The 27,618-nt window shown below is 49.3% G+C and overlaps 1 protein-coding gene and 1 long non-coding RNA gene across 9 annotated transcripts in view; both read right to left on the bottom strand.

The window, feature by feature from the left end:
• Positions 1-205: 205 nt before the first annotated feature.
• Positions 206-1,627, bottom strand: LOC135268660 (uncharacterized). Its single transcript, XR_010336965.1, has 2 exons — positions 1,413-1,627; positions 206-1,365 (listed from the first exon to the last, which is right to left on the bottom strand). It is a non-coding gene; the product is annotated as an uncharacterized LOC135268660 (long non-coding RNA).
• A 17-nt stretch (positions 1,628-1,644) lies between these two features.
• The window catches only part of DAPK2 (death associated protein kinase 2), a 136,347-nt gene continuing 110,373 nt past the window's right edge, over positions 1,645-27,618 (bottom strand). For 4 of the 8 annotated variants that reach the window (XM_064361404.1, XM_064361405.1, XM_064361403.1 and 1 more), the window contains exons 6-10: positions 23,375-23,423; positions 22,532-22,558; positions 18,708-18,860; positions 17,582-17,627; positions 8,723-16,172 (exon numbers count right to left, since the gene is read on the bottom strand). In XM_064361404.1, the coding sequence (XP_064217474.1) occupies positions 15,564-16,172; positions 17,582-17,627; positions 18,708-18,860; positions 22,532-22,558; positions 23,375-23,423 (884 nt within the window). In that variant the 3' untranslated portion in view covers positions 8,723-15,563. Of the gene's footprint in view, positions 1,820-5,061; positions 5,146-5,253; positions 5,344-8,722; positions 16,173-17,581; positions 17,628-18,707; positions 18,861-22,531; positions 22,559-23,374; positions 23,424-27,618 lie in introns of those variants that run through there. The other 4 variants (XM_064361406.1, XM_064361409.1, XM_064361408.1 and 1 more) reach the window with 2 other exon arrangements.

Raw genomic sequence — 27,618 nt, forward strand, 5'->3', positions numbered from 1 at the left:
ATTTCGATGCCGTTGAGTGAGCTTCCCTTGCCATTTTCGCTGGAGAAGCCAGATCGTCCATCTCTTTTTCCTCTCCCTTCTCCCTGTGGCTTCTTCTTTGCCCTTCTCCGCCCACATTGTTAGGAATTCTCCTGCCCCCATCTTGCCTGTAGTTGGTAGGTGTCTATTTTGCTAGGGCCACCATAACAAAGTACCACAGACTGGGTGGCTTAAAAGACAGAAGTTTATTTTCTTACAATTTTGGAGGCCAGAGTCTAAGACTGAGGTGTCAGCAGGGCTGGTTTCCTCTGAGGCCTCGTCCTCGGTTTGTTGATGGCTGTTCCCCCTCCCTACTCCTGGGTGTTCGTGTGGTCTTTCCTGTGAGTCCTAATCTCCCCTTCTTATAAGGACACCAATTATATTGCACTGGGTCCCACCCCAGGGAGTTCATTTTAATTTAATTGCCTCTCTGGAGACCCTATCTCCAAATACAGTGATATTCCACGGTACCGAGGGTTGAGACTTCAACATAAGAACTGTGGGGAGACACACGCAGCCCCTAACAGCAGGAGTGGTGGCAGTGGTTGCAGAGGGAGCACAGGAAAGCTCGTCTCCAGCACTTTTTTTTTTTTTTTTTTGATACTGTCCCACTCCGTCACCAGGCTGGAGTGCAGTGGCGTGATGTCGGCACACTGCAGCCTCGACCTTCTGGGCTCAAGCAGTGCTCCCGCCTCAGCCCCTGGAGTAGCTGGGACGCCAGGTGCCTACAAATCATACCTGGCCAAGAGTTTGTATTTTTTGTAGAGACTGGGTTTTGCCATGTTGCCTAGGCTGGTCTCCAACTCCGAGCTCAAGCGATTCCCCTGCCTCGGACTCCCAAAGTGCAGGGATTACAGGCGTAAGCCACCACGCCCAGTCACTGGGTGGATTCTCTTGGACTGGACACCTTCCCGTTAGGGAAGCAAGGAGGAGGCAGGCCCACTGCAGGCCTGTGGGGACGGTTCAGTAGGACTTTCTGAGATTCTGCCCACTCAGCACCCCACTGAGTGCCCCTCCAGAATCACAGGCACTCGGGCTCAAGGAAATCAGATGGGGGTAGCCCTAAAAGAAGCCAAGCCTCAGGTAAACCAAAAGTTTAATAAAAATGAGCAAAATTACAACATGGCAGGCCAGCGATGGGCTGCTTTAGAAGGTCTGATGTGTTGGTCAGCCTGACGTCCTGCTCCAGTGGTTCCGGGAGGTCACAGGATTGGTCCCTCACATACAAGGTTCACTTTCCTCAGTCACCCTGTTCCCACTGGGGAGGACTCTTATCCTCCTGGTGTAATTTTTGGCCAGGCTGGTTCTGAACCCCTCACCCTGTGAGGAGGACTGCCTGGGTCTGACCTCACCCCGCAATGACGAGGCATCCTTTATATGTGAGGAGGACCGACCTCACCCCGCAATGATGAGATGTCCTTTATATTGTTTTCCGAAGTCCACACCCCCACCCCAGGGTCCAAGGACGGCAGACAGAGGAAAGCCCATTTTATGGAGAATTAAGAGCTTTGGGAATGCCCGAACCTCCTCCATAGGAGACAGCCACAGCTCCCAGGGTCTCCCGGCTCGCCTGCAAGCTCTTCTGAATTCTATGGGTCCGTCTCTCTTGCGAAGTGCTCAGGACGCCCAGGTGCTGGTGATGAGCTGGGTCCACAAGTCTGCACAGAAGGGAGCCCCACTGGGCCCAGACCTCCCTGGCGGCCACTGCAGGCCGGGCCAGTTAGGAGGTGCTGCTCCTCCTCCGTGGGTGGAGGGCTTTCCTCCTGGCGATGTCCTCCTCAGTGTCACTCTCACAGTTCCTCTGGAGGAAAAAAATGAGAAAGAGGTCCAGGGCAGGAGGATCATGAGATGCCAGGAATGGGGCTGTGCTGGGCAACCCAGGTTGATTCACCTGGGCCAGGGGCCCGCAAGCCAGGGAGGTGAGTGGTAAAAGCAAGCCTCTTGCTACAGCCAGGGATTGGGGGAGGGGAGGGACCTGAAATGAGGCCAGACCAACTGCCTCGAGGAAGGATGCTCCCAAGAGGAAGGACAGCAGCAGGGCCTCTAAGGGAAACCAGACATCAGGAGAGGACAAATTACAATGAAGAAGATTGCATCTAGTGCCCCTTGTGGCTACCACATAATCAAGGCACTTGGCTGGGTGGTCTGTGGCTGCCGGGTCTCCTGAGCTCAGTCTGGAGAGACTGGAGGATGCATGAGCCACAGGGTCCTCCCCATGCTCTGGCAGCCAGCATCCCATGCCCCTTCTTCTTTGACGGGCTGCACCTTCAGCTGTCTTGCCATGCAGTTTTTCTGGGAAAATGACTTCTGAGCTCCATTTTTATGCAAGAGGAAATGAGTCTCAAGTACCGTCTGTCAGCTCCTACATGACAAACCAGAGCTGAGGCAGCCACCCGGGGCCGTCATGTCTTTTCTTCCAAGTCATGATGATTTAATGTAATTATTAAAATTGTTAAAAGAGGTACTAATCCACAATGACTTCAGTCCTAAAATATCTGTTGTCGGATGTTTAATTCTAATACCTCCTAAACAAAAGGACCTATCACACTACTCTTCTTTTGTGTTTTTTTGAGATGGAGTTTTGCTCTTGTTGCCCAGGCTGGAGTGCAATGGTGGGATCTCAGCTCACCACAACCTCTGCCTCCCGGGTTCAAGCGAGTCTCCTGCCTCAGCCTCCCAAGTAGCTGGGTTACAGGCATGCGCCACCACGCCCAGCTAATTTTGTATTTTTAGTAGAGACAGGGTTTCTCCATGTTGGTCAGGCTGGTTTTGAACTCCCAACCTCAGGTGGTCTGCCCACCTCAGCCTCCCAAAGGGCTAGGATTACAGACATGAACCACCATGCCCAGACCCTTTTTTTTTTTTTTTTTTTTTTTTTAAAGGAAAGTCCCTTTGGGAAAACTGTATAACAGATGTCTGGGACCCAACCCTTTTCCACTTCTAGGATGAACCTTTCAGCTGATGGTGCTTGCTATTTGAGTAAAAAGATTACTATTTAAGAATATTTGTACAAGAACAAAAGTTTGGAAATAAATTGACATTCTTTTTGGCCAGGCACAATGGCTCACGCCTGTAATCCCAGCACTTGGGGAGGCCAAGGCAGGCAGATCACTTGAGGTCAGGGGTTCGAGACCAGCCTGGCCAACATGCCAAAACCCCAACTCTGCTAAAAATATAAAAGTTAGGCGGACATAGTGGTGCAGGCCTGTAATCTCAGCTAGTTGGGAGACTGAGGCAGGAGAATCGCTTGAACCTAGGAGGTGGAGGTTGCAGTGAGCTGAGATCATGCCACTGCACTCTAGCCTGGGGGACAGAGAAAGACTCTGTTTTTTTAAAAAAAATTGACATTCTTCTCAATTACTCTGGTCTTCTCCCTACAGAGTGCATCTGTCAGGGAAGTAGGGCCAGGGGCTCAGCCTGCAAGGCATGTCCACCATCTGCCACTCAGCCTCCCAGGGCCTTTCCCCTTCCTCCAGCCTAAGCCAGCTGGAAATCCAAGGTCAAGATTAACTTTAGCCAAATACATCCTAGACCAAGCCCGGCTATAACAATAAAAATAACTCAAGCTCTGCTGAATAGCAACTTTTTAGCATGAGTCAGAGCCAGACAGTAAAAAAATAAGCTGGGTAAAGTCTGCTTGTCATTATCAGGGATTCTCAGAGGGCAAGCAGTCCAATCCCCTTTATAGGAGACGAGGAAAGCGGCCAGAGCAGGCACAGGGCTTGGCCAAAGCCACACAGTTGTTTGGGGCCTCTGGGGCCATAAATCCTCAAGTCCTGGCAAGAGCTCAAGTCGAAAGAGAAGACCCCAGGCTGTCTAGAGGGAGTGGGGACAGCAGGGCTGTCCTGGGTCCAGCCGTGCACGGTGAGAGTGCCCAGCCCTCTTAGGCAGCCACCTCGCAATGCCTCCCTGAGCAGGGCGTCCCCTTCTGTCCTGACCTGTGCCATCCCAGACACTCCTGAACACCCTACACTGTATACACTCCAGGAGTCGGGGGAGGGTCCCTACAAACTGCATTTTAAAGTGTACCGGAGGATTTTGTTTTTTTAACTTTTAAATTTAATTTTCTTTAGAGTTAGGACCATGCTCTGTTGCCCAGGCTGCAGTGCGGTGCAGCGGAGTTCACTGTAACCTTGAACTCCTGGGCTGAAGCGATCCTCCCACCTCAGTTCCCTGAGTAGCTAGGACTATAGGTGCATGTTACCATTTTTTTGGTAGAATTAGGGTCTTACTATGTTGCCCAGGCTGGTCTTTAATTCCTGGCCTCAAGTGATCCTTCTGCCTCAGCCACCCAAGGTGCTGGAGTTATAGGCATGAACCACTACTGCTAGCCTGTAGGAGGATTTTAAACAAAAACAATAATTGCTAACACTTATTGAGCACATGCCAGGCTTTAAGAATACATAATTATTTAATCTTTAGGCACTATTAATAGCCCCATTTTACAAATCAAGAAATCTCAGCACAGAGAGGTTAAGTAATTTCCTCAAGGTCACACAGAAAGTGGCAGATTTGAATCCTGGTAGTCTGACTCCAGAGCCCACCCTCTTCACAAGTATATTCTGTTATAAGCTACTCCTTTTATAAGTGCACAGAATTGCAATAAAGTAATCAAATATAAGATATTATCTAAATATTATGATGATGGTAATCTGAAGCAAAGCAGAAATAGAAATATGGAAAAAAGGATGTAAAGCTCCCATTCTAAAGCAAATTTTGGGTTGTCAGAAATACACCTTAGGTTGTCTGTGGTCAGCCGGCAGCAGGAGTCCCTCTGAAGGCCCACCAGGAAAGGATGGGAGATCCTCCAGGAGCTCATGCCGCTGCATCGGCGCTCCGCTCCCGGCACCACCCAGAGGTCCCCAGAACACATTCCTCTGAAGATCACACTTCAGCCTTCAGGTAAGAGGAGGACAGGGCCAGCAGAACTGGCTGGAAGCAGTGAGCACCCACCTGCCTTGCAGGGGGAAAGGGAACTCACCCATCCCTGAACTCCAGGCTACCCCAGAATTCTGCCCAAGAAGAGGGCAAACATTTACCCACCAGGTCCTCATTCGGCCTCAGGTGCACCTTCTTCATCAGTGAGCGGGTGAGGTGGTTGCATAAGGACACGATGCTGAAGGAGAGCTGAGGGAGGCAAAGGAAAGGAACAGCCAAGTGAGAACATGCACGGAGACCCTGGAGAGCCAGAAACCCCACCCAGGCTCCCCAGGGCCACCCCACACCTGGACACACCTTCCACCGCCTTCGGGCATATTGCTTCTTGAAGTTCTCCAGATTGACCACGGACTCCCTGCGCACCATGGCTTGCTGGTTGTCCACCGGCTGAGAGACAAAGCAGAGCATGGCAGCTGACGCTGGACTTCAGACAGCAGCCACCCTCCTCACCACAGAACCCCCCACCACATGCCCACCACCCTTGGCTTGATCCTGGCATCTCCCCGCCAGGCGGGGCACACAGTGGGACCATCACAGTAAGGGCAACAGCTACAGATGTCTCAGCTGTTCAGGAGATGCCTCTGAGCTATTATCACCACAGCCAGACACACACGCAGCCTTGGCTGGAGGCGCAGCTGCTCCTGAAGCAGAACAGCAGGAGGAGGCTCCAAGCACACATCACTTTGGGGAGAGGGTCATTTTACAGCAGCCTGGGATGCCCCCTGGGCACTGGGGCGATTCTGGGCTTAGCAAAACAAATGCCTTGTTGGTAGACAGGGAATTCATACTCCATTAAAAAATAAACAGAAGGAAATAAGGGCTTTGATGAAAGTCAAGACTTGACGACAGGATGTGTAGCTGCCTTTCACAGCCTGGCAGTCAAAGCTCAGTTTAAATCTTGACTTCTCCGAGAAGTCTGGCATGGCTTCTCTGAGCCTCAGTTTCACCATCTGTAGTACTGGGATAATAATGTCACAGCACTGTTAAGAATTAAATGATCATGCATATATAAAGTGCTTAACCCAGACCACTCAATACATAGTAACAAGTCATTGTGAGTTCTCCTGCCTTCTCCATTCCCTCTTCAACTCCCTTCTTTTGTAAAATAAGATTTTCTGAAATCAAGATAGGTTTCAGGGGATCTGTGAACAAAATGTGCTATATCCATACAAAGGAATATTAGTCAGAAATGTTATATAAAAAAATTCAGTCTTTTTCTTTTTTTTTGAGAGAGAGAGTTTCGCTCTTGTTGCCCAGGTTGGAGTGCAGTGGCGCGATCTTGGCTCACTACAACCTCCACCTCCTGGGTTCAAGCGATTCTCCTGCTTCAGCCTCCCAAGTAGCTGGGATTACAGGCACCTGCCACTACGCCTGGCTAATTTTTTGTATTTTTAGTAGAGACAGGGTTTCACCATGTTGGGCAGGCTGGTCTCGAACCCCCGACCTTGTGATCCTCCCGCCTTGGCCTCCCAAAGTGCTGGGATTACGGGCATGAGCCACTTTGACCAGCCTGAGTCCATTTTACAACACAGATGAACCTTAAAAACATGTTAAATGAAAAAAACCAGACACGAAAGGCTACCTGTTGTATGATTCAATTTATACATACAACCTTGTGAATATACTAAAAACTGCGGAATTGTACATTTTAAAACGGTGAATTTTACAGTATATAAATTATAACTCAATTTTTAAAATTTAGTGTATATGTACGGACATGCATTTCTTCGAAGGAGAGTCGATAGCTTTCATCAATTCTCAGAGGCCCCCCTGACCTCAAGATAATGAACTGCCCAGAATGATTCCGAAGGTCCCGGCAGCCCTGTTTTTCTCCCTGCTCTGACAGCCTTCCTGCCACAATGCCTCATTGGGCAGCTGGTGAATGCTAAGCGAGGCAGCCTATTGATTCCCAAGCGTGGGTCTTGTCTCCTAACCATGCTTGGGACACGCCTCCACTCTTGATTTTTCATCAGGGTGTCAGGCACGGGAAGGAAGCCAGTGCACACTGCCGGCCACACTGCTCTGGAGCTAGCACCCTCTGGCAGGAGGTCCATCCTCTGGCAGCCCCTGCCGCCCATCCCCCTGGAAGGCCTTCAGGTATTTCAAAGCCCAATTCAGGCATGAGCTCCTCCGAGACAAATTCCAGAAAATAATGTCTCCCTCCCTGACATGACCAAAGCATATGTGTGTTCCTTTATTAAGTCCAGCAACTCTCAGTCAGCCTTGCAGAGGAATCATCCTACTCCTGGAAAATGACTTGAGGGCACAGACTTTCTTCATGTCTATGTCAATGCCCTGCCCCACTCTCCTCCCAACCCAGAACCTATGACAGTGGGTGCTTCACAGGTGTGTGGTTGTTTCCCTGAGCTGATGGAGACAAGTTGGTATGAAACTCCAGGACCTGGGTCCTACTCACTCCCACTGATGAGGGGCCCAGGTCACCTGGTCAGCCCAGCCACATCATCTTGAAAGGGTGTCAGGGCACAAAGGCTCCCCATGGCTCTGCCCAGGAGTCAGCGGGATGCAGAGCTCCAGGGCTGGGCGATGGGGTGACCCGGAGCTGGACAGGGAGGGAGTGCATGCAACCTGGAAGTGGATGGGGGATGAGAAAACCAGGGGCTCTTCAGCCTCTGAAACTGAAGTACAGTGGTTTGGGCCAGAGTGCAGAAGGAAAGAGAGGAGGGGAAGGAGAAAGACAGGGAATGGGAAGAGAAGAGAAAAGGATGAGGCTGCTGGAGGGACCACCAGGCCATGCCCAGCCCTCTAGATCCTGTCTTTAACTGCCTGTCACCCAGTCTGTGCACCTGCAAGCCCAGCCCTGGGTCTAGTTCCACCTGGAAGAGAGGCATAAAAGTGGGTAGAAGACGACCAATCTGTGCTGAAGACCTTGACTTTTCCCTTCTCCAAGCCTTCCAGTGGCTTCCCTGAGCTCTGCATACATCCCCATGAGCTCCTGGAGACCCTCAAGGCCTGTACCGTCCGCACCCTCCCCCGGATTTTCTACCTCTCTCTTTCCTGTCCATTTGGCTCCATCTCACAGTTCCACTTGCTAGTCTGTGAATCCAAAGTGTCCGGGACTTTGCCCCTGTTCGTTTATATTCACTTTATCGCTTTGTTCAAGTCTTTGCTCTCAAAGGTTATCTCCTCAGGGAAGCCTTCCTTGACCACCCTATATAAAGTAGCAACCCAACTGCCCCCATGACTCACCATGCCTGTGCACTAAGTCTTCATTACACGCGGTGCTACCTGATATTCTGTTCTGTATTTATTGACACTCACTTCTCAGTATCCATGGAGGATTGGTTCTAGGACAGCCGCAGATACCGAAATCCACAGATGCTCAAGTTCGTTATTACAAAATGGTGTGGTATTTGCAGATAACCTACACGTACCCTCCCCTAGTGCTTTAAATCATCTCTAGATTACTTATAATTGCAAATACAATGTAAATGCTATATAAATCGCTGTCACACTGTATTATTTGTATTATTATTGTGCTGTTATTTTAATTGTGGTTTACTTTTTGAATATTTCTCATTTGTGGTTGTTTGAATCTGGGGATGTGGACCTTGCGGGTAGGGAGGGCTGACTGCTTGTTTTTTATTAATCCTCTCTCCCTCACACCTACAAGCTCCTAGAATCTCCTCCCCAAGGTGATAGCACCTTCCCCAGCCCATCAACCATTTCTAACTCTAGCTTCACTAGTGTCTGTAATTCCCTTGGGCATGAATGACCTTTGAGCCTAACCCTTGCAGGGCCCTTGCACCTCACAAGGAGAGTAGACTCTGGCGGAGAAGAGATTTCTTTTTGTCTACCTACTGATTGGTACCCTTGTCCAGGAGAGGAATAGCTAAACCCATGGCCAGAAGGTCCACATGCAGGTGTGAGGAATCTTGTTAATGAGAATCCCACCCTCCTCCTGGCCCAGCAGTGCCAGCCACTGAGCAGAGGGGCCCAGCTAAAAATGACAGGGGAGACCAGTCTCAGAGGCTATTAATGGGAGGTGATGCAATTCTTTCGAGGGCCCTGTTTATAGCTATATACAAAAGCACCAACCCTGAGGTGGCAGCCACGGGGCTATCAATCTGTCAGGATGGCCTTTCCTAATCAATGGGCCTTCCTGGTTGCTAAGAGGCCCACCAAACGCTGATGCTGTCATCTCAGCCTGGAAAGACATAAATTCTGCAGCAGAGATGAAAATTTGGCAGCAAAATTGTTCCCAGAGGGAATGGGGCATAAACACTTGATTAAACTGGGGATGTGACGGGGAGATGGAACTGTGTACTGCCTTCTCCTGACCCACCCCTCTGCAAGCAGAAAGTGCCCGCCTTCCGGCCTTGTGGTCCATCCGTGATGCCAGGGAGCCTTGGGCAATTCCAACCAGGCTCCTAGGAGTGTGTTTGGTGTCTTGGAAAAATGTCCGAAAGGGAAGCAAGAAGACAGAAAACTAGTGTAGTCAAGTTTTGTTTATGAGCTGCAAATGCCTTTGAAAAAGTCCAGTGGGCTGTGCTAAGTCAGTACCAACATCCACAGGCAAGGGCAAGAAGCAGCAGCCGCTGCTAAGGCATGAAAAAGGAATCCTAGCTTTACAGACCAGGCAACCCCTCCATCCCCATCCCCCACCCCCAACACAGTGATTTGCTCTAGATACTAGGCCTCCTTTAGGAACTGCAAGCAGATTGCACCTCCAACCCCCATTTGTGCCATCTATCCAGCCCCTCACTCCAATTAAAGCCAGGGTACCCTCACACCCACTTCTCTCCTGCCCAGGACCCCTCACCCCTGCCTTTGCCTCAAAGGAGTTCCATAGGTGGCACCCCTCCACGCTTCCCCTTTGCTGGTTGTTTTGATGGCTGAAGCCTGGGCTCTGCTGCCTTCACCCACCTGTTTTCCCAGGAAAGGAGCACATGGGGCTTGTGGGAGGCTTGAGTCTCTGCCTCCTCCTAAGTGGGAGGGGAAGCTGCAGAAAGACTGTGAGCCTGCAGGCTGTCCCCTTCAGTGAACAAGCCGGTGGAAGGAGGCAGAAATGTCCCTTTCCTTGCTTGGTCTGGTCTCACTTTTCTGGGTTAGGTCTCCACATGGATATACTCACTTTTTTATTATTCTTCTATGGGACCGTCAGTTTTCTGAGCAATTTTTTGTCCCCAGGAAAAGCTTCAAAAGTCTTTCTCTCCTACTGTGATAAAACCTGATACTTGAGAGACGTAGCAACCAAATACCACATGCGGACTGTTTGGATCCTGATTTGAACAAACCAGCTGTAATGAGACACTGTTGGGAGTGGTGGGGCATGTGAGTATGGAATGGGAATCCAGATGAGATGAAGGAATTATTGCTAATTTTGTCAGGTGTGATAATGGCATGGGGTTATATTAAAAAGAAACTCCTGGCTGGGCACAGTGGCTCATGCTTGTAATCCCAGCACTTTGGGAGGCTAAGGTAGGCGGATCACCTGAGGTCAGGAGTTCGAGACTAGCCTGGCCAACATGGTGAAACCCTGTCTCTACTAAAAATACAAAAATTAGCTGGGCATGGTGGTGGGAGCCTGTAATCTCAGGTATTTGGGAGGCTGAGGCAGGAGAATCGCTTGAACTTCGGAGGCGGAGGTTGCAGTGAGCCGAGATCGCACCATTGCACCACAGCCTGGGCAACAAGAGTGAAACTCTGTCTCAAAAAAAAAAAAAAAAAAAAATCCTTAGCAGAGATTTATGCTGAAGAATTTATAAGTTAAATAAGTCTGAAATTTACTGTAAAATGTGTGGCATTTGGTTGCTATGTCTCTCAAGTCTTTGGGTTTTATAACAGTAGGAGAGGAAGAACCTTTGAAGCTTTTCCTGGGGACAAAAAATTGCTCAGAAGAAAAGTAAGGGGGAGATGAATGAAAGAGAACCAGCATGACTTGATTCTTGCTGGAGTGGGGTCACAGGTCCTGGAATCCACTATCCCATTCCTTATACTTTTGAGCAAGTTTTGACAATTTTCCTGGTGAGGGGACCATACGAAAAGTTAAAAACCCTCTTTTAAATCTCTATAATCTTCCTCTCTTTAATCTCCATTCAACAGTTCCAAGTTCCCAACCCCAATCTGGGCTCATCCCCATCCTTCTGTATTTTATTCATGCCTTCCTCAAGGGACACAGCTTGGGGGTTGAGTGGGGGAGGTCACTGGTGGGGACAGCATCTCTGGGAAGGCCTCTGTTCTCTGCCACCCTCCTACCCTTTCTCAATCAGAATGCCTCTCTCCTTTGATCTCTAGAAGATGAGGAAGCTCTATGTTATCACTCACCACAGCTTTTCCCATCTCCCAGTTGGCTGAGTCCCAATCTGCCCCAGACACTGAGTCTTTCATTCGAGGTTGTCTTGTCCTTGTCTGTCACCTCCCCCTGAGCCAGAGCACAATCAGTGTTTGTTCAACACCACTGGACCCTTCTGCAATGTGAACATGCCCACCTTGGGGTCAAGAATTTCACAGACCAAGGAAAAAAGGCATCTGGTTCCACAGACATTTACAGAAGGTTGACAGTAGGGGTGACAGCTGGGCACACAGCCACCTCCAGCATGGGCTGGGCTGCCTGTGCTGCCTGATGGAGTGAGGGGGGAAGCCGCCACCTTCATGATCACCTTCAGGGGAGGGGAGGGGGCCCATGGAGGAGACTCTGGCTCTTCCTGCCATTATTCCTCTGCTCCCTCCCTTCACTGCCAGACTCGCATAGCTGCAGAATCATCCATTACCAAACCATCGCCCCACCTTCTGACACAGTCAGGCAGTGCTAGGCTGTAAGCACCCGCCTCAGAGAAGGAACAGGCAGCTGCCTTCCCCAAGAACCGGCTTGCCAGCTTCCTTGGGAATCGTTATTCAAGGAGATGTCAAACACTCACTTTCCCCTTCCACACAGCCCAGGATGTTGTTTAAACAGAACACAGAAGCCAACCTTTAATTTGTAGTCTGAGCTAGGTGCAGTGGCTCACGCCTGTAATCCCAGCACTTTGGGAGGCAGAGGTGGGTGGATCACCTGAGGTCAGGAGTTCAAGACCAGCCTGACCAATATGGTCAAACCCCATCTCTACTAACAATACAAAAATTAGCTGGGTATGGTGGTGGGCACCTGTACTCTGTCGCCCAGGCTGGAGTGCAGGCTGAAGTGCAGTGCCATGATCTCGGCTCACTGCAACCTTTGCCTTCTGGGTTCAAGTGATTCTCCTGCCTCAGCCTGCTGAGTATCCTGAGTAGCTGGGACTACAGACACCCACCACCATACCCAGCTAATTTTTATATCTTTAGTAGAGGTGGGGTTTCACCATGTTGGCCAGGCTGGTCTCACACTCCTGACCTCAAGTGATCCGCCCACTTCGGCCTCCCAAAGTGCTGGGATTACAGGTGTGAGCCACTGCGCCGGGCCTGCATTCTATTTTGACCTTCACTAAAGAGCTTCCCCTGTATTGCTCCATCAGTGGCTTCCTCTCCTTAGAAACCCGGCTGTGTTAAGGTCAAAGTCTATTAATATGGCCAAAGGGAGATTTAATATTTGCAGTGTCTCAGCACCAAACAACGTCCTGTGATGGGGCAGGTAAGACTGTAGAGACTGTAGACAGGTCATTTGAACCAATTCTCTTGGGTAGGATGTAGGAAACAGAGCTTTTGCCACTTTCCATTGGCTCCAACGTGCACATTTTTGGATCTCTGAAGTCAGGATGATGGTATCATATTCTTACTGTTGGCCTGGAGTGAAGGCGGGTGCTCTGAAAGAGGACAGTACTATTTCTGCCACCCAGAGCCACCCAGCCTCAGACTGCTGGACATCATACTCTCTGCTTGATGTTGTTTTGGATCACACTGATTGTGCAAATTCAGAAAGCAAACCTGCATGAGTACCACCAGTCTGGGACTCCTGTCCCCAGGGGAGGATTTTTCACCCCACTTAGTGTCAGGGTTAAGACACACAGGTTTCCTTGCTTCCCTTTTCTGCATGGTGACTTTACTTCTCATTTACCGTCTCACTGAGGGCATCAAAGCTTTATTTGGTGGGGGTAGGGGGAGGTTCCTATTAGACTTCCCATCTCGGGCTTTTTTCCTTAGCGGTCCATAAACTAATGATGCCTCTTATCACCATGGTTTCTCATATCTGATGAAGAAAGCTTCTGTTACAAATATTATATATGATATTTGAAATGATCCTTCATGCAAATAGAAAAGGAGACAGGATTTTGAAGAAATGGTTTCCATGAGATTAAACTTTCATGTCTTGTCCTAAACCACTTCCTGCCTGAGCTGTTCACGGGGCATTTCCTCCCCAGCATCTGGAACCCACTGACTTCCCATGACTTTTGGGGTAAGGGCAGAGCTCTTCCACATGGCCACAGGCCTGCTGGTCCTGCCTGTTCTCCGGCCATTTCCGCACTGTATTCCTATTCTCTCCCCTTCAGCTTCCGGTCCTCGCATTCTCAGCCTTCCGCACTGCCTCTCATCACGGAGCCCTGGCATGATGGCTCTGCTGGGAAACTTCTCTCCCTGGTTGCCTTAGCTGATCTCTGTTCCAGTGTCACTGCTTCAGGAAGCTTCAGGACGCTTCCCCCAATGATGTCAGACCCCCACAGCAGGCTGCTGCCTCTGCGTGCTTCTCTCCCAGCATGTGCACAAGTTGCAGCTCTACACTTGTGTGATTCAATGTTCAAATCCTTCGCTGGACTGAGCACTCCGTGAAGGCAGGAATCAGGCCTGTTTTCACTCAACATTGTATTGCCAGAGTCAAGCCAGGCATCTGGAAGTTGGTTGGTGCCTCAGTATTATTTGCAAATGGATGGATGAATCCAGGTGTGAGCTGCCCTCCCAAGCAGAGAGTAAACCTCCGTCTCCTGGTGCAGCCAGGGGAAGTAGAAAGAGCAACAGACTTGTCATCAGAAGGCCTCTACTTTTGCCATAATGACGTAACCTTGGGAAAATCCCATCTGCTCTCTGTTTCCTCATTTCTAAATTGGGAATATCATTTAGTCTGCCTCTATGATAGGGATGTTTTGTGAGGCCATGAAGACGCTTTGAACTATACAAGCTATGCCCCACTCACAGGCTCCTAGCTCAGCACTGGGCTCATATGCCATGCTCTGTTGATATGAGCTGGTTGACTGGCTCCTCCTCCAGAGAAAGGGAGATGAAATGCTATAATCCTTGGGGAGGGGTGCTCAAAGCTTTGGGTCATAAAAGGACCATGTGGCCTTGAACTTCCCCATCTTTACATTTGCCCTTTTCAAAAACTCTTATGGAATTTCTTAGGCCTTCAAGGCCTAATGGCCTAGGTACCTAAGAAAAGGACCTTCCTGCTGAGGACCTTCTGGTCTTTATTCCTGACCCAAAATTGGGACTGTTAGCTAGAAGAGGGGAAAGGGTGGAGAATGGGAAGACTCCTTCTTTCCTTCTCTTCTGCTTGCAGGCAGATCTTCAGACAGAGACAGGGCTGGGTAGGGACAATGACTGTGCCTTCTGGGACAGAGCTCCTAGGACAATCATCTGCCGGTATATGCATCCCACCTACACCTGGCAGAATGCATGAAGTTGCTTACTTTGCCTCTGGGACCTGGACTTTAATATTAAGATACGTATTCACAGCAAAGCCTTACTACTTTCTCCCGTATACCTCATCTTAGAGATGGGCATGCTGGGTTTCTGTTTCATCTGTATTGATTGACCATATCATTTTCCCTCTCTGAGTCAATTTTCTCATCAGTTACATGGAAATAATGATAATAATACCATGCACCTTCCTATCTCATTGAGTTCTTTTTTTTTTCTTGAGAGTGAGTCTTGCTCTATGGCCCAGGCTGGAGTACAATGGCACCATCTCGGCTCACTGCAACCTCTGCCTCCTAGGTTCAAGCAATTCTCCTGCCTCAGCTCCTGAGTAGCTGGGATTACAGGCACCTGCCATCATGCCCAGCTAACTTTTGCATTTTTAGTAAGATGGGTTTCACCTTGTTGGCCAGGCTGGTCTTGAACCCCTGACCTCAAGTGATCCGCCTGCCTTGGCCTCCCAAAGTGCTGGGATTACAGGCTTGAGCCACCATGCCCGGCCTCACTGAGTTCTTTTAAGGATCAAGTGAGGTCATTTGTAAGACATAATGTGCTCAGTAAGTGAAAAATCAATGCAAATGGAAGGTAATATTATTTTCTGCATGCATTTTAAATCCCTGCTTCTGTAGCAGGAGAGCACCATGCTGACTTAGTTATTTGCAGTTAACTCAAATATTACCCAAGATCTACAAGCCATAAGGTATGTAGGCAGAAAATGAGATGTGAACAAATCCTTCATCACAAATCAATTCTCAAGCATCTCCCTAGGGCCAGCCATCCTTCCTCTGGAGAAGGGGACTCTGAAGGGTACTCACTCTCTAATTGTTTTAACAGCTTGGCTGCCCTACCAGCACCCTCCCAGAAAACCAGAGTGGTAAGGGGAGGTGCAGAATGAATAATTAACTGGCACCTCAGTGATTCTGGATTCTGTGGAGGGGATGGGAGGCTATACTACAGACACACACCCTTGCAGGATAATTCTAGCTGGATGCTGCAGCAGGGCAGATGAGAACATGCTTCTGCATGTACTGACTGGACTCTGGGGCTCAGAGCTTCCAGCCGGCCAGAACTTCCTCGGTGCATGATCTGCTGAGCAGCTTAGATAGGGATTCACTGGTGTCCTGGTGTAATGCGGAGCCTAGGCCCTTGGAGCTCCCACTCTCCAGCTGGAAGCTGCCCACCAGCTCCTGAATCCACTGCAGGTCTGTGGAGAGCTCCTGCCTCAGAGACTCAAACTGGGCCTCCACCTGGTCCAGTTTCCTGGCCATGCTTCCAAGGTTGGACCCTGTGGCCTGGATGTCTTCTCGCAGCAGCTTCTTCAATGACTCTACCTTGCGGAACTCATACCTGAGCTGGGACAGGTTGTGCCGGGCGCTCTCACTCTCCTCTCGGTACCAAGCTTCCTTCTCATTGAAGATGGAGACCAGGGCCTCCACATCGTCCTGGATGGTATCATGGGCCTCCACCAGGGCACGGCATCCCAGGTCCACCCGAGCCACGTCTTCCACCACACAGGCAAAACGCTCAAAGTTGACATAGGTGTTGTTGGGAGGCATGCTTGAGTGGCATTTGAGAGTGTACTCTCTCAGGCGCTTGGTCTTCAGCTGGTTGGGCTCTGTCTTGCGCTGTTCAGGGGCTCTGACTTCTCCTTTTGACTGGTGAGTGTTCAGACAGAAGAATCAGAGTGTTAATTTGCTGCCCGCCCCAGAAGGCAGTAGTCCGAGGGGCAGACAGAAGGCACACACGTGGCCTCTGGTGTTCACTGCATGCGTCAGGCCACAGGGAGAACCAGGGTGGGATGAGCACCCCCACAGACCATAAGTGAGGTCGAGGAGTATGGGGTGCTGCCTGCATGCTCATTCAGGGCAGAGGGGTCCACGGCCATTAGAGATGGTTCCACACACATAGCATTTAAGGGGTGCTCACGCAGACAAGCAGGCTGCAGCCAGGACTCCACAGGCATCTGCGCAGGGCTGGAGCGTGCAAGGCCAGGGCTCATACAGCGGGGCTGAGGAGCATCTCTCCTTTGGGGCTCCTTGGGCCTTCCCCTTCCTTCAACGAGCAGATGAAGCTGACCTCCTCCCAGACTACTCCAGCCCTCCCTGTTCTGTCTTCCACAGGCCTCACCTTCTCTTTTTATTTGATTGTTATTTTTTAGAGAGATGGGGTCTCGGCATGTTGCTCAGGTTGGTCTTGAATTCCTGGACTCAAGCCATCCTCCTGTTGCCTCGGCCTCCCAAAGTGCTGGGATTACAGGCATCAGCCACCATGCCCAGCCTGCTTCACCCTCTTTTATCTCTACCTTTCTTATGGTCATTTCATCCTTGCTGGCCTTCTCACTTAATAGTTAAGGTTAACGGGAAGTCTGGTGATGTCCCTGGGTGTGCATAGCTAGCCTGAATCCTGCTGAGTCCCACCCTCTCAAAGTGCTCTTTATACCAGACGCAAGACCCTCTGGAAAGCCAGCAGCTGGAAGGCAGACTGCAAGGCGAGTTAGGCAGGAATCCATCTTTTTGCCCCGACTCTCCCCAGAGGGAAAAGAATTGCCCTAACAGTGGCTGTCTCTCTTCCCCACCAGGCCTCCATCTCAGGTCCCATTCCTCAGGGCTGAGGAGCTGGGCGGCTGATTTAAAGTGTCATCTTTGACTCAGAGCCCCAAAATCCGAAAGGAGGAGGCCTGGTCACATTGCGGTTTTCAATTGTCACTGATCTCTCTACACCTGGGGAGTCCTGATTTCCTTGGAGAAGGGACAGTGACATACCCTCCAACAAAGAACACTGTGTAAGGTGGCCCCAAAGGAAAAGGGTTTCGACTGAGGTTTGTGAGGGTTTCGTTTCATAAGTTACCTGAATATGAGAGACACAAACTTAAAATGGCAAGCAAATAAACCTATTTGAACAAGCCCAGGCCCTTTGGGGCCCCTGGCTAGCTTTCATCTGTGCCCAGGGTCAGTGCTTCAAGCAAAGGTCTCTCCAGTGGACCCTCTGCATCTGACTACCCAGGACAGCCCTGGCGACAGAGCAGGGACCCTTTGCCCATTGGAACTCATGACTGTGCCCTTACCGTGATCCAGGGGTGTCTGAGAGCCTCTTGGATTGTGAGCCGTTTCCTGCAAAGAGGTTTGAGAAACAGTGATGATCCATGAGGACAGAAGCTGGGAGCAACCATCTCCGTTCTTACTCTTTTTAGACCAATATTTTGGCATTATTTGGCCACTGCCATTAAACCAGTGGAATGGAGGATGCAGAGATGAATGGGAACTGGCTGCATATCCTGCACTCTAGGGAAAGGAAGTGGTCCAGGCAGATCCCTCAATAAAGTGGCCTTGTTACCTAAACCCATACCTTCAGTCCCAAAGCTGAAAGGTCTAAGAAGAGTCATAAATGTGCTAATGAGCTTCCAGAATCCTACAAAAGCCAGCTCCCCATTGCTAAACCCATGGTCTCTGCTTTTCTGTTTGCCTTCTGGATCCTTTCTCTGCCTTTCGCTGCTCTGTACCCAGGTCAGTGACTCTCCCTAACACTGCTCTTAGACAGGAAAATCAGGGACCTTGCACTCCAGACAACCCCACTCTGGCCCCCTCTGAAGTCTGTGGGATGGAGAGGACATGGCGTTCTAGTCTGTGGACCTTTCTTCCTGCCCCATCCAAGGCATGCTCTGGGTACCCAGCACCCTGCAACTCCCTGCCTATCTCCTATTTGGACCCATTGCCATGAGGCTCACCCTGGCCCCTGAAGAAGGGATAAGGTTAGCATGTCTCCCACCCTCCCATTGAATTGACCTCTCCAAGCCCACCTGCTCCCACTCCCAACCTGAACTGGCTTGAAAACACTGCCATTTAACCTTTTCAAATCTGAAATCCAGGTGCCTTTGGGACAGACTGCACAAGGTAATGAGCCCTAAAGAAACCGGGGCTGACTTCCAGCGCGCGCGCGCACACACACACACACACACACACACACACACACACGTTATTTACATTTCAGCAGGAGAAGAAAGCAGAAAGACTCGAGCAAACAAGACGAATGCCGCATCTTGGCTAGACCACACTTCCCAGCACCTGTCCGGATTAGACTAAAATGGTGCAGATGACAGATATGTCAAAGCTGGGACACACTGACAGGTCTCTGAGAGAGGCGACAGGAAGCCATTAGTACCTGAGAAACCAATGGCTTCTCTGTCCTCTTACCGGGTCTCTTTAACCAGAAGCTTCCGAATGAAGTCCTTGGCCAGCTCACTCGTCTGGCTGAAGAATTCCTCATCAAAGTCGTAACTCACTGCTGTGATATTTGCCAGTGTTTCCTGCTTTGTGTCTCCCAGGAAAGGGGACGCTCCACTTAGGCTGAAAATAACAGAAACCACGTAACTAAGGGAAAGTAGATGGAAATGGGGATGACGGACTTGGGGAACCCTGCCCCATCACTGCCGCATGGAGCTGGAAGGCTCCCAGCAACACAGCCTGCCCCCTCTAAGCAGCCAACCAGCAGCCTGTTCAACTGAGTCCAATTTAATACACATTCATGGAGCTTCTCCTAAGCACCTGACAGAGAGAAACTGTGTCTTCACTGGACTCGAAAGCAGAGGGGAGAGAAACACAGTGACATGGCTCTTTGTGATTCCCCAGCTGGACAAAGCAGAATATAATGGAAAGCCAGCCAAGGACAGGGGAGCACAGGAAAGAGGGAGGCCCAGGGCAGCTTCATGGTAGCACAGATATTTATATCGTTCGTGTCTTGAAGAATAAAGAGGTTGTCAGTAGTCAGAGAAGGAGATGGAAAGGCCTTCTGGGTTACAGGAGCAACTTGAGCAGAGCCCACAAGTTTGGAAATAGATGGGCCATTAGGGACTAGAAAGCTCTGTGTGGTTCCCCCACAGGGTTTGTCAAGGATGTCATACAAATAATGACTCCTATATCTACTATGTCCTGACTCATAGTTCAGTTCTTCATGGGATGCCGTGGTAGAGGCATGATCCACCAGTCTCTGGATCAGACATGCCATCGCCCCAAACTCACTGTGTCCAAACCCCATTCCAAGCATTCCCCTGATGAATGACATAACTTTACAAATGTACCCAAGCTAGAAACACAGGAGTCACCTTGGACCCTTCTTTCTATTCCCTTGCCACATCTGACTGGCCAAAAGCCTTTTGGTCGGTTCCATTTACTAAATATCTCTTGAAAGACATCCCCATCTCCACAGCCACTTTCTTAGCATGGTGGCAGCAAGGTGCACTGGAAAAATTTTGATATTGCAATCCTGGGTTTGAATCCCAGCTCAGCCACTCATTAGCTATGTGAAGCTAGAACCCCTCTGAAATGTAGTTTCCTCATCTGTAAAATGAAGAAAATAAAATTCCCACCTCAAATGTTTGTGAAGAATGAATGCATACAAAAGCCTTCATGCAATCCTGGCCCACACTAAGGGCTCTGGAATTAATGGCCATTATCACTGTCATTGTGAGAACACAAAAGCCCTCTATGATTTTCCATTTTCTATAGGATCACATTGAAACTCCTCAGCAAGGCAATAAGAGTTGGTCCTTCCCCATGCTCGGTACATTTCAGCCACACTGAAGGTTTACCGTTTTTTTCTCACACGGTTTCCTCAGCCAGCACAGCCCCTCCTTCCTTCTCCACCCACATAATTAACTTCATTCTTTACATCCTAGTTCAAATCGATCCAGCAATCATGTGCTCTTTCTCTTTCTCTCTCAATAAACCTTCAGCAATTCAGCAAACCAGTGGTTCCCCATCTGTGTCTCAAAAAGGTGTGTTCATGCCTCTAGCCCAACTTTGGTCCTACTGGGTGTGAGTTAGCTGTATGGTGTGTCTTCCACAGACAGGGACCACCAGCAAGCAGGGAAGACCCTGCTCAATGTCAGTATCCTGGTGCCTGCCTGGTATGGTGTTTGTCATGGAGGAGACCTCAACAAAGCTGTTAAATTCAAATGAGCCACAAGAAGACTATGTGCTCAGTAGACACTGGGATTCCCTTTTTTATTTTTTTATTTTTATTTTTTTTGTAACAGGATCTTGCTCTGTTGCCCAGGAAGAAGTGCAGAGGTGCGACTACAACTTACTGCAACTTCTGGGCTCAAGCAATCCTTCTGCGTCGGCCTCCCGTAGCTGGGACTACAGATGTGTGACACCACATCCAGCTAATTTTTTGTTTTGTTTTTTTGTAGAGATAGGGTTTAGTCTTGTTGCCCAGGCTGGTCTCAAACTCCTGGACTCAAGTATCTGCCCACCTCAGCCTTCCAAAATGCTGGGATTACATGGGATTCCTTAATGTTTCAATATGAAAATCAGAGTCCTAAATAAATTAAAGTTTCAAGAGCCACATCCGACTATTCTGGCTCTGATCTGAAACTATAGATCGATGGTTCTCAGCTTTCTCTTTGCATCAAATTCAGCTGGAGTTTTAAACGATACAGATACTAAGGCCCTATCCCTAGCACTTGTGATGTAATAGATCTGGGATGGGGCCTGTGCCATGGTGGATATTAAAAGCTCTGCTGTGCAGCCAGGGTTGAGATCCTCTGCTGCAGCTCACGGGGATCCACCATGTCACACAGGGCTCCTAGTCCAAGTGCTGCTGGGAGAGTCAGAGACCTGGCTCACAGGGATCACTGAGAGAATGAGCCCCTCAGCTGCTGAGCACTGATGCTCCCTGCCCCGTCTGGTTGACTCTTACTCCAGTGTGCTATAAACGTAGTATTTTCCATGTGTGCTGTGAAGGGAAAATGGTTGGGAAGGGCCGATGGGATGAACACTCACTTGCCCACTGTGCACGTGCCACAGTGTCAGGGCGAGGAAACTTGCACATGTTACTTATTTAGCTTTCACAACATGCCCATGGTGGGAAGGTTGGGATTCCTATTTTTCTGATGAGAAAAACAAGCCCAGAGGTTAAGTCCCTGCCCAAGGCCACAGAGGTGGAAAGTGATAGTATTACAGGACTCCAGCCCCAGAGGTAACTCACCACACACTGGAGCTATGCAAGAAATCTCTGTCTAAGCAACCAAATACTTCAGGGACAGGCAAAGAGGAAGGAGAAGAGAGACAGGAAGAAAAGGGAATCTGGGGAAAAGAGGGAAAACGGGGAAAGAAAGAAGAGGCACGATTGGGGAGGGCATAAGCAGCTTCACAGGGCTGTCCCAAGAGTTCTGAGTGAAGGGCCGGGCGTGGTGGCTCACGCCTGTTATCCCAGCACTTTGGGAAGCTGAGAGTAGACCACGAGGTCAGGGCTGGGCGTGGTGGCTCACGCCTGTTATCCCAGCACTTTGGGAGGCTGAGGGTAGACCACGAGGTCAGGGCCGGGCGTGGTGGCTCACGCCTGTTATCCCAGCACTTTGGGAAGCTGAGAGTAGACCACGAGGTCAGGGCTGGGCGTGGTGGCTCACGCCTGTTATCCCAGCACTTTGGGAGGCTGAGGGTAGACCACGAGGTCAGGAGTTCGAGAACAGCCTGGCCAACATGGTGAAACCCCGTCTCTACTAAAAATACAAAATTAGCCCTGCATGGTGGCACACACCTGCAGTCCCACCTATTTGGGAGGCTGAGGCAGGAGAATTGCTTGAACCTGGGAGCTAGACGTTGCAGTAAACCAAGATTGTGCCACTGTACTCCAGTCTGGGTGACAGAGCAAGACTCTGTCTCAAAAAAAAAAAAAAAAAAAAAAACGAGAGTCTGAGTGAAAAGTGACATTCTCCAGTACACCTCAGTCTGGGGGAGGCTGGGCAGGGGAACCCTGGCATTCCATAGTAGGAATGCAGACACAGGCTGTGCAGAGCACAGGCTGCACCCCTGGATGACTGCTCAACCTCAATGCCAAGGTCAGATGGATGAAATAGACTCACAGCGCTTAGCCTCAGGCTTCCTGTGTAGACTTAACACATCCAGATTATGGTGGGTACTTGGTAAATGTCAGTCTGCCTGCCTGCCCCTCTCTCATTCCTTCTGGTTCCCCCATATTTAAGCTGAGCCAGAGACTCTGGATCAGAGATACTCACAGGATGTAGGTGATGACGCCTATGCTCCTGTAAAATAAAGAACAGTTGAGTTAGTGCCGCCTGGGTCCAATCCCTGACCAGCAAAGGACACCTGCATGGATCTAAGGGGAAGAGGTCACTTGCCTCCCCCACAGCAGCTCCTAGATACTGTCTCATGCTCCACACCCCTCTCCATCCCGCCCTTCAGCAGCAGCCTGGGATGTGTTTGGAGTCATTGAGCTCTGAACCCTGAGTCTGAGGACCCAAGTTCAAGGTCAGAATCCTGCACTTGCAGGCTGTGTGATTTGGGTAAGTCCCTTACCACCTCTGAGCCCTTTCTCTTTATAAGGATAATGATAACCACCTCACAGGAATGTTAACAGGATTTTAGAAAACCAGGTAACAAAGGTGCTCAGCCAACTGTAGAGCAGCATCCAAATGACATGAGTCGCATCTGTGCAGAGAACTAATCCCTGCAGTATCCGCAGGCCTAGCACAGTGCCCCGATGCGTGAAATTTCAGTAACCACTTGGTTGGCCGACTGAGCGAGTTACTGTTACTATTATTTTTAACCTGGCTGGGGCAGGCCCAGGGGTGAGCCTGCACCTCCACTTTGCCTCTCTTCTTGCTCCTCCACTGCAGCTCTAACCTGGTCAGGTGCTAACTGGCCTCAGGTCCAGGCCTAGTGACCCTCCAGCTGCCCTTGCCACAGGTCTAACACACTGGGGGAGCCGCCAGAGGCTCTGAACAGTGAGTGTGGAGTAAGGGGCTTTCATGGTTAAGGGGATGTCACCTGGAGCAGGATCTGAGGCCTTCTGCCCTTGGAAGGATCCCTAGGTCACCTGGGTGGCCTGTCCAACTTACCACATGTCAGCCTCCAGACCCAGGGGCTCGTAGTTCACAATTTCTGGAGCTGAAAGAGGTCATATTAAAGAGTCAACAGGAGTGTGAACATGAGAGGAGAGATAGTTGTAGGGAATTTTAGGGAATTTGGTACTAAATGTCTCTATCCTGAATCCCCAGGAAGAGTAGAGCAGCAGATAAACGTGCTCTGCATCTAAGAATTCTTAGGAAAGGCGTTGCCATGGCCCAAATGTTTGTGTTTCCCCAAAATTCATGTGTTGACAGCGAATCCCCAATGTAATAGTATGAAGAGGTAGAGTCTTTAGGAGGTGACTAGGTCATAAGAATGGAAACCTCACAAGCCGGACTGTACCCTCATAAAGAGGCCCAAGGGCTGGGTGTGGTGGCTCACACCTGTAATCCCAGCACTTTGGGAGGCTGAGGCGGGAGGATTGCTGGAGCCCAGGAGTTGGAGACCAGCCTGGGCAACACAGGGAGACCCCATCTCCACAAAAAAATTTTAAAAATTAGCTGGGCATGGTGGCACATGCCTGTAGTCTAAGGTACTCAGAAAGAGGCTGAGGTAGGAGGATTGCTTGAGCCTGGGAGGTTGAGGCTGCAGTGAGCCACAATTGCACCACTACACTCCAGCCTGGGCTACAGAGTGAGACCCCCATTTGAAAAAGAGAGAGAGAGAGAGAAAGAAAGAAAGAAAAAGAGGCCTGAAAGGGCTTGTTTGCCCCTTTGGTCATTTGATGACTTAGCAAGAAGGCGCCATCTATGAAACAGGGTAAACTCTCATCAGATTCCAAATCTGCTGGCACCTTGACCTTGGACTTCCCATCCTCCAGAACTGTGAACAATGAACTTCTGTTGTTTATAAATGACTCACTTTAAGGTATTTCATTAAAGCAGCCCAAAAGGATTAAGAAAATTGTTGTCTGTTATCCTGGTAGAAACCTTTTACGAACAGGCCTTGAGAGAGAGGAAGAGGAAAAGTACACAGAATAACTGAGAAAGGAAGAGAAGGGCAGGGAGATGAAGGTACAGAAGGAGAAATGGGGCCTAGGCTATGAGGCCTGCTTCAGGGCTCTCTGGTAAAGACCAGTCATGTCAGTGCTGGAAAATGGTGAAGAAGAAGGCAGAGAGGGACTCCACTTTCCTCTGAGTCTGGCCTGAAAGAGGGTACCTCCCACCTGATGAGGAGGAGGACATCCTTGGGGTCCCCTGGGACAATGAGCGTAAGGGGCAGCCAGGGGAAGATGTCCAGGGACAGGTTCCAGGGCCAGAGCCATCACGTTTGGAGCCATCCATGTACAGGAAGGAGTAGCAGCTGAGCCAACAATGTGATGACCAGGAGAGGGTGCAGAGTCTAGGAGAGAAGGCTCTGCCGAGGAGAGAAGAGGACCAAATCCTCCCCAGAAGTCAAGCAGATAATCCCTGGAAAGTGAGTGTTGAATTTCACAGCCACCTCAGTGCCCAGAATGTCAAGAAGGTACAGGCTGGGCACAATGGCTCACACCTGTAATCCCAGCACTTTGGGAGGCTGAGGTGGGCTGATGACTTGAGGCCAAGAGTTCAAGACCAGCCTGGCCAACATGGCAAAACCCCGTCTCTACTAAGAATACAAAAAAAAATTGGCTGGGCATGGTGGTGGGTGCCTATAATCCCAGCTACTTGGGAGGCTGAGGCAGGAGAATCGCTTGAACCTGGGAAGTAGAGGTTGCAGTGAGCCAAGATTGTCCAACAAGTTAGGCATAGAAATTTGGACTATGCATTATAGAGGCTCTTATAGCAATGTGATGTTGCTGTGACATCCCAACTGTGGTCATTTTTCTAATAATTTATTTGTTTTTATTTTTATTTTTTTAAGACTGAGTTTCACTCTTTCTGCCCAGGCTGGAGTGCAATGGCGCGATCTTGGCTTACTGCAAGATCTGCCTCCTGGGTTCAAGTGATTCTGCTGCCTCAACCTCCTGAGTAGCTGGGATTACAGGCATGTGCCACCACACCCAGCTAATTTTGTATTAGTAGAGACGGGTTTCTCCATCTTGGTCAGGCTGGTCTCGAACTCCCGACCTCAGGTGATCTGCCCTTCTTGGCCTCCCAAAGTGCTGGGATTACAGGTACGAGCCATAACGCCTGGCCTCCAGCCTGGTGACAGAGTGAGCCCCTGTCTAAATAAATAAATAAATAAATCAAAAAAAGAAAGTACAAAGAAGTGGAAGTAAGACTGTAGATGATACTTTTTAAAAGCTTGGCGATCATGGAGGCAAAAGAGAGGGCAGTAGCTTGAGAAGGAGGAAGGACTGAGCCTGTACAACTGCAAATAGAAAAGGTAGAGAGTGGGAAACTGTGAGTTTATCTAAAACAATATCAAAACTGTTGCATCCACAGCCTATGGTCTGCCCTCCTGTCCTCTTGCCTCCCTCTACTTCAAGACACAGGGACTACTCTCCTGGTTTTGCTGATGTTTTAGCTTTATAAAAGTGCTGTCTTAAGATCGGGCATGGTGGCTCAGGCCTGTAATCCCAGCACTTTGGGAGGGTGAGGGAGGCGGATCTGGTCAGGAGTTCGAGACCAGCCTGTCCAACATGGTGAAACACTGTCTCTATTAAAAAATACAAAAATTAGCCAGAGGTGGCAGGCACCTGTAATCGCAGCTACTTGGGAGGCTGAGGCAGGAGAATCGCTTGAACCCTGGAGACAGAGGTGGCAGTGAGCTGAGATCGTGCCATTGCACCCCAACCTGGGTAACAAAAGCAAGACTCTGTCTTAAAAAAAAAAAATGCTGTCATACTGCATGTGATTTATAGCCCCTTTATTTTTTCACTCAACATTTTTGCTTCTAGTGTTCACTGAATGTTCATCTATGCCTTTTATATTTTCACTGCTATATAGTAATCCATTGTGTGAATGTGTATCATTTTTTAGTCATTCTCCTCTTAGAGTTCGTGTAAATGGTTTCCATGTTTTAAAATTATTGGAACTTCTGGGCATGGTGGCTCATGCCTGTAATCCCAGCACTTTGGGCAACCAAGGTGGGTGGCTCATCTGAGGTCAGGAGTTTGAGACCAGCCTGACCAACATGGAGAAACCCCATCTCTACTAAAAATACAAAAATTAGTCGGGTATGGTGGTGCGTGCCTGTAGTCCTAGCTACTCTGGAGGGAGGCTGAGGCAGAAGAATCACTTGAACCCAGGAGGCAGAGGTTGCAGTGAGCCGAGATGGCACCACTGCACTCCAGCCTGGGTGATAGAGTGAGATTTCTTCTCAAAAAAAAAAAAAAAAAAATATATATATATATATATATATATATATACACATATATATATATAGAAACAATTGCTATGAACTTTTTTTTTGCATGTGTTTCCTACTATACACATGAAAGACTTTCTTTAGGTCAGTGATATTCAAAGTTTGGTCTGCAGACAGTTCATACATTGTCACTGGTTCAACAAGATAGGCGCAGAAATTTGGACTATGCATTTAGAGACTCATAGCAAGGTGACATTGCTGTGCCATCCAAACTGGTCATTTTTCTAATAATTTATTTGTTTTTGTTTTTATTTTTTTGAGACAGAGTTTCACTCTTTTTGCCCAGGATGGAGTGCAATGGCGTGATCTTGGCTTACTGCAGGATCTACCTCCTGGGTTCAAATGATTCTTCTGCCTCAGCCTCCCAAGTAGCTGGGATTACAGGTGTGTGTCACCAAGACCAGCTAATTTTGCATTTTTAGTAGAGAGAGAGTTTCACCATGTTGGCCGGTCTCAAACTCCTGATCTCAGGTGATCCACCCACCTCAGCCTCCCAAAGCGCTGGGATTACAGGCGTGAGCCACAGTATGTGGCCTAATAATTTATTATTTTTTTAATCTTACTAAAGTAGCAGTTCAGGACAGACTGAATTTTTTTTTTTTTTTTTTTTGAGTCAGGGTCTTGCTTAGTCACTCAGGCTGGAGTGCAGTGGCACAATCACAGCTCACTGCTGACTCAACCCCCTGGGCTCAAGCGATCCTTCCACCTCAGCCTCCCAAGTAGCTGGGACCACAGGCATATGTCACTACACCAGCTAATTAAAAAAAATTTTTTTTGTAGAAATGAGGTCTCACGACATTGCCCGAGTTGGTCTCAAATTCCTAGGCTCAAGCCTCTGGCCTCAGCCTCCCAAAATGCTGGGATTACAGGCATGAGCCACCACGCCCGGCTGAAATTATTTTTTATTTATTAATTTTTTTTGAGATGGAGTTTTGCTCTTTGT

Source organism: Aotus nancymaae, unplaced genomic scaffold (genome assembly GCF_030222135.1).
Source record: "Aotus nancymaae isolate 86718 unplaced genomic scaffold, 86718_ANA_hifiasm-v0.15.2.pri h1tg000041l, whole genome shotgun sequence".
Classification (NCBI taxonomy): Eukaryota; Metazoa; Chordata; class Mammalia; order Primates; family Aotidae; genus Aotus; species Aotus nancymaae.